The sequence below is a fragment of the Etheostoma spectabile genome, chromosome 8 (assembly GCF_008692095.1).
Source record: "Etheostoma spectabile isolate EspeVRDwgs_2016 chromosome 8, UIUC_Espe_1.0, whole genome shotgun sequence".
Classification (NCBI taxonomy): Eukaryota; Metazoa; Chordata; class Actinopteri; order Perciformes; family Percidae; genus Etheostoma; species Etheostoma spectabile.
Genome location: NC_045740.1, coordinates 27,050,075 through 27,057,434, shown reverse-complemented (window position 1 = coordinate 27,057,434; position 7,360 = coordinate 27,050,075). Strand labels below are relative to the sequence as shown.

Here is a 7,360-nt window from a genome sequence, read left to right as displayed (position 1 = left end):
TGTGTAATGTAATGTAAAATCCTCAACAATGTACATGATTATGACCCTGTAGACCCTTATCTCTAACATTAGAGCTAGCCTTAGCATGGCTGTTGTTAGCCTGGCCAGCCAGTCCGATTAATCTATAACAGAAATTTTGAGCTAACCAACCAAATACTTATGTTTTTGACACACATACACCAGTCTGGCCAGGCTATCAACAGCCAAGTTAGCTAAGGCTAAGGTTAGCTCTAATGTTAGGGGCAACTGGTGGGATGGGTACCTACATCGGCGAGGATTTACAGACATTTCAAAAGCGATGTACATATTCCAACAACAAAATGGATAAGAGACATTTATACAGTCCTTTATTTATGATGTATCTTGCACTACGTCGTTTACAAAGACAGAAAAACAGTTCTTTGGTCGGAAAACCAACCTCCGAGCTTCCTAAAACTCTGTGCTTCCTGAACTCTATCTGTCAATCAAGGTAAACTAAGGAGGTGTGTGGGGGGGGAGTACGCCTTGAAAGTGACCAGTCAGGGCCTGGTTTTCCAACCCAAAAATGTAAAAAGTCAGTGAAATTTAAGCGAGCAGAATCCACTGGCTGCTCTGTGCGCGTGCTTCTTAGGTTTATACACACCGTGCCATTTTTCCCACTACCTATGTTTTTTTACACGCTTGCAGCTGCCTGTACATTTCTCCATTGTTAAATAGGTGTGCGGAGATTAATATCTGCGCGTGTGAAATTATATAATTTACTCGTGTGATTTATCACGCTCGTGAGATAAATGATCTGACGCCATAGCGACTTCTTGGCTCTGATTGGTTGTTAAACATTACATCTTAAAGAAATATAAATATTACAAGAGAATTACGTATGTTTAAAACACACTGTAATGTCAGATGAAAATATAGACTACCTGCAGATGTGAAATCCAAATCATTCTTTGTGAAGAAGATAGGTTAACTGTAATATATAGATCTCCTATAGAAGTCATCAATAATTATCTACTTTTAACAGATCATTCAACAGTCAATGATCCACTGTACTCGACACAGTAGGAAGACAATGTGCTGACAGGCAGATATAGAAGGTAATTTTGTCTTCAGCACCATCGTTCCATGAGCTGCATTGTGAAAGTACATGCTGTCTTTAACACAGCAGCACTGTAAAGAACCAGACCTGGTTTCAGTGGATTAAAGGCACATTTAAAGATATTCAACATGATGCGGCTTCAAAGGTTTTCAGTTTATTAGTTGTGATAAATTGACTTGACACCTAGGGCATAATTTAGCTGTAGTACCTCTACTGAAAAAAATTCAGATTGAACTTCAATTTGGAATTTGAATTTAAGGCATGATTCAACCTGTGCTGTTAATAATATGCCATTTCTTTTGCATTTTCTTTTTTAATTGACCATTTTTGTGCCACAGTTTTAAAGAACTGCCAGAAATGGCTGCTGTAGGAGGCATCAAAGCAGGGTTTAAATACCCAGACAATGTAGGTGCAGTAACCGTAATGCAGGACAGATGCCACGTTAAGGGTTTCTCTCAGGCTGTTGAAAAGATAGGAAATGGATAAAGTTACCACAGCTCGAACAATAAAATTCATACAGAGCAGCAAACATTCTACCTCCCGATTCAGATTGTAATGAAGTATTGTCCTGTCTTAGTTATTGTCCTTAAAGATATTACACTAAAATGTCTAAAAACGACTATACCTGTATTATTTATTTTTGTTGAGTTGTGTACTTACATTATCCCAGCAATGTTCTAACCCAGAGAAACCAGTAATTTAAATGTTGAACTGGCAATGGTATCATACAACCTTTGACCCCTATAGTTACTACATGTTCCAAAACACAGGAAATACCAGGAAACACTAGATGATACATTAGAGAGTAATTGTAAATCATACAATGTCACAGAATTATACTCAACAGCAATACAGTTACAAAAGTTTTTCTGCCACACAATTGTTTCATTTATTACATGTCACTTTGACAAACAGTTATTCAGTACTGTTCTCATTCATAGCATTTGTTTCAATGTCTCACTATGGGATAAGCCTCCCTGTCAGGGTGGGTCCACCCACCTTTGAACAGCTTACGCTACGACGCTGACACCATTCTAAAACCTCTCTCGCTTCGATAAGCCCTCTGTCGTGCAGGCTAGCTAGTTTAACTGTCCACAAACCGGAGCTATCCTAGCTTAACTTCTCCGATGCTGGGCGTTAGCTGCCATCGACACACTTGACTCTACGGTCTCACCACTGACTAGAGCGTTACCCGCCAAGCCGTTACACGGTAAGGCTATTTCTGCGCGTTAGCACACCAGCTACTGCTCAGCATCTTTTCGTTTAGTACTCCAACTAACGAAGATGTCTTCTAACGTCCCTCACACCAGAGGACACAAAGACCCAGGGGCTCGACTTTGCCATTGAGGAAACAAAATTTCAAGCAGGGACACACACCAGGTCTGCTCGCGTTGCCTCGGGCTGGAACATGCCCGCCTGGCCGTTGAAGCCCCTGGTTCATGCAGGCTGTGCCTGCTTTACCATGAAGAGCCTTCAGCGAAGGTTAGCACGCCAATAGCTTGTCAGGGAAGGACCAATTGTGCCGTCCAACACCGACATGCCGGCTCATGCTAATGCTTAGTGTCTAAACTCGCAGTAACGTTATTACAACATTCAACACGCTTATAAAGTTATTTTTAGTATATTTGTTTTGACAATGACTACCCCACGAGGAAAATTGCCACATACATTAGCTCCAGTAGATCCAGCATGCTACGATGTGCTACGATGACAAGTGGTTCATGCTAATGCTTGCAGGCAAAACTGTATGTCAACGTTCTCATTAGAATAATATGCTCATAAAGTTTATTTTTAGTATTGTTTTGACAACACTATTTTTTACCATGCAGAAACTTGAGTGAATAATGACCTCTGTCCATCATGTTTTAACCCTCGGTGTCATCCTTGGCTACTAGCAACTGCGTGGCAGCAGGGTGGGGGCACGTGTGTGATCATGTAGGCTTGTATATCGACATGTGGACAGTTTCGTTGTCATTACTTAGAATTCTTCATCGGGCCAATACAAACTGTGCACTATATCTTTAAATTTGCCAAACGTTAGCTTTATGGGTATTTGACCAATCTACTGCTAAATTTGCCAGCTAATGTACTTCCCTTCCACAAGCCTTAGCCGGGAAGAGAGTCGACAACATCCCAGGGAACACAGACACAGTTAATGTTAGCCCTCAGCCAGCAACTAAAGCTATCCAAACCCAGCCAGTACCCAGTCAGTTGCTGACGTGCTAACAGCAATAACAGTTTAACAAAGTTTAGTGATAGGCCAGAGAGGTCTGCTGGGGTCCACGCCTATCCAAAATTGAGCTTCCACAGCGACCAGTGATGTTGTGTTTTTAGCTGGCTAATGTTAGCTTGCTTGCTCGCTAACCTCTCAGCTACCAGAATCTATCTATGTGGCTATAACCAATACTGCGGCTGTTTCATTACAATGACATGACATAACATAAATAACTTAATATATGTAACATAAATAAAACTATATTACATTAACTCCGTAAACAGATATATTTTCATTGGCAATGGTGGTTGTTGATGAACAAAGACAACAGCTCCCATATTGAAAAAGCCAAACCAGAATAATACGGAAATATAAAAATGTTATTGGAATCAGTTCATTAACGTTATTGATTATGTCCTCAGTCCATGTATCATCAGACACATTGCAAATATTACAGTAAAGTAATAGTAAACCAGCTGTATGGTTATTAGCAGTGTGATTGGCTGTGATCTTTCCTGGACTCACAAAGTCCATTTAACTTATTGTAATAACAGCATCACTGGAATTGCCTGGATAGTGTCTGAACTAGGATCCTATGCTCCACCTAAATTCTATGGTATTTACTGATGCAGGAAATGTATAACAGTACCTTGAGCATAAGGTATATATGGTACCTAGAACCATTATCATGGATTAAACAAATGTGTTGTACAGTAGCATGCTTTTTAGTAAATTAATTCCCATCTTTTTTCTTGTCCAAAGTTGTCTTACCTCTATGTGGTAAAGCAGCTGTATATGCAGACTAATTTTAGCAATAGTGCATTCACGTGCTGTAATCTGAGCTATGAACATTGTGCACATTGCTGTGGAAAATTCAAACCCTGGTGATGATGAAAAGGATAATGTGACTCTGACAGATCCTTGCATTACCCATACAGTGTTGTCTTAGTCTTTTAGATATATGCCCTATTCCTTATCCCTTCAGTGTGCACGGGGGTTTTAAAGGCATGTGGTGAGGACGAGGAGTAGGGTGCAACACCCTATCCCTCAGGGTTAAGGCCCAGGAAGGGAACCACTTTGAAATAAGTATTCAAACAATAAATAGAGCAGCACTCTGTAGCATCTTTACTGCTGTTAACAGGGCAAGAGAGGGGGTAGTTCTGCATCACAGGCAGTCACATTGATCTGTTATGTCTGCCTGAAAGTCATTTTAAATTCACTTTGATTAGGAGGAGTCTAGCTTCTGGACAGGGCTTACTATTTATTGATTCATTAGTTTACTGTATTTGTCACAGGGGCAATGCAAAAACACAAAACAGATTACAATAACATGCTACAGATGTGTTGCACATAGGATTTCTAGCCAAGACTAATTTGCGACCCCTTGCTCAATATGCTTTTCTGCCTAAAAAGGTCATCTCATTAATACCAGGAGTACATTACTTAAATTGAGCACATAATAAAATAGTGACAGTCTCGTTCATGTCACACATATGACATAATCATGTGCAATTATATGTGTGTCTGTGTGCATGCATGCGTGTAGTCTTTACAAATAGCCAATGTGTGTTTATGTTTGTATATCTGTTCCTCTATTTGTGTGAGTGTGTATGTGTGCATGTATTCACTAGGGACCTTGACCATATGAAGCAAATTCCATGGCAATCTATGCAATCATTGTTAAAATATTTCAATTTTAACCACAAATGTCAATTTCTGGGCTGACAAGTGTAGCCCATACAATTCAAATGGTATGTAGACAATCAGAAGTGCCTTAAATCTGCATTCGATGGTTCTTGATTGCATATAAGTCTATTATAAAATGACCCTACTTCTCATTTAAAATGATTACCTCAGTAAGCAAGTTTATTTTATTTCATTTATTTGTGTAAATAAAACACTTAAATCAACATTTCTGTCAGCCTGTGTAATTTCTGTGTAATTTTTTACTGTAGTCCATTGGCCTCGGTCTCAATTGCTAGTTAAGAGTCTTCTTCAATACAGTATGATGTTAAATTTATAAATTATTATCCCATTTATTTTAAAATTGACAATAAAGCAGAGTATGTTTAATGGCAGGGCTACACGGCGACCTGTCACTCAGAATGGAGGCTTAGCATTAATACCATGGCACCGTGTACAATGAAATAGCCATGAACTTGTTTGAAGGTGTTGTCCATGTTTTTTGTCAATATTTTGACCCTCTTACTGTGTGTTTTCACTTCATGAAAGTTAACCCTCATGTTGTCCTCGTGTCAAATTGACCCATTTCCCTATATCAATGTTCTTTTTAATTACCCAAAATAACATAATTGATTCCACACAACGCTCTTTGGCAAGTACAAATCTCTACTTTCATTCATTTTGGAGTGTCTTATTCAATTTTCTAGCATTATTATATATGTTGATTCCTCGGTCATTTGTATACTATTTCTTTTCCTTCAAATTCCCTCAACTGCATTCTTACATAGCCTCATCAGAACATTGAAATCAGCACATGCTTTTGCTGTAATGTCAGTCTATGCTTTGTAATTTCCCCACTGAGGATCAATAAACAGTATAAATTATTAAATTATAAATGAAGATGTCATCAGAGTGAGGGATGTGCTCAACACATCAAACTATACTTATATTCTCCCTCTCTGTCACTCTCTCTCTCAAACACACACACACTCTCTCTCTGAGTAACCGTAGCAACAGAATGGGGTGTGCAACCGTGACTGTCTTAAGAGAACGTGTGCAGCAGGGAAAGCAAATGCATGATGGGATGTCAGTAAGTAGTGAGTCACTGTTCTATGACATTCCCATGACGTCAAAGCTGAACCGTTGCATACTTCCTGGTCAAAGCTCCTTCCTTCCTGGCAGAGAGAGATATTAGACGGACGGATGGTTAGATAGATTGATAATATAGAATACATTTAAAGACAAATGCAGCAAAAAAAGGAACGGAAACATAAGAAAAGCCATGGTGTATGTAATAGGTATTTATATTAATAGACTCTTTGTCAATAATCATAACAAACTACTACAGTGATATTCATATTAGTATTAATTAGTATTACAGTAATGATTCCATTATTTTGTGACTATATAAAAGTCTTTATTATTGTGGTGGAACATCAGTTTAGGTATTGAGACAATTTGACTAGAATGACAAATGATGAAAAGCAAATCCCTTATCCTCCATATGTATCAGTTTTGCTAGTGTGTGTGTGTGTGTGTGTGTGTATTATTAACCCAATCATGTGTCGGTTTTTCCTTTTAAATGCTGCTCTGTTTCATTACTTCTTTACAGGACTCCATCAACAACAACTCTTTAGGCAAGAAGGACAGCTGGAAGGACTCCCGCTCCTCCTCCCCACATATTACAGGTACTAGTGCAGTGTCCATTTACTCACAAAACAAGAAATAAAATAAAATATGGTGCCTGGTTATTCATTCGTCTTCCACCGCCAATACTAACATTCCCAGTTAGAGAAAAAGATGAAGATAAAACAGGCTTTCCGGTGTTACAAAGAAATCTGTGACCCGTCTGAATGTGTTACTGTAGCGCCGTCTACCTGCCGCTAATCATTCTGTGACAATGCGGGAAAAATTGGACCAGGAGACTATATTAAAATGGCCTTCTTTTCACTGTTGGTCTCGTTTTCTGTTACAGGTCATCTTAGATCACTGTATGAAAAATGACTGATTTCACTTAAGATTTAATGCCTGACATAATGTTAGGTCTTTCCATTCGTCATGCTTATTCCTTACGTCTTTATCCACTTTCGTCTTCATAAAAGCTCAGTTTTCCAGGTCAGCATCCTATAAAAACTTAGGTCATCATGGGCTTTTTACCCTGTTGGTAGTGAATATCACCAGACAAAGGCAAAATTGAATAGGAGGCATCTTCACATAATACAAGTCAATGGAGAGCGAAGAGTTGTTTTCTGCTCCTGTGGGCATGGGTTATAAAGTATGATGCGAGGCGCTGTTTCTATGGACCGTATAAAACTACCTCCCAACTCTGCAGACTGTGGAGAGGTCACAGAGGGGTAAGTAGATTTAGGCTTAGCCCCCCCCCC

At 39.1% G+C, this 7,360-nt stretch overlaps 1 protein-coding gene across 1 annotated transcript in view; it reads left to right on the top strand.

The window, feature by feature from the left end:
• The window catches only part of mapk8ip1a (mitogen-activated protein kinase 8 interacting protein 1a), a 46,461-nt gene that overhangs the window by 1,805 nt on the left and 37,296 nt on the right, over positions 1-7,360 (top strand). The window contains exon 2 of the mRNA XM_032523323.1: positions 6,589-6,664. Coding sequence (XP_032379214.1) covers positions 6,589-6,664 — 76 coding nt within the window. The remainder of the gene's footprint in view (positions 1-6,588; positions 6,665-7,360) is intronic.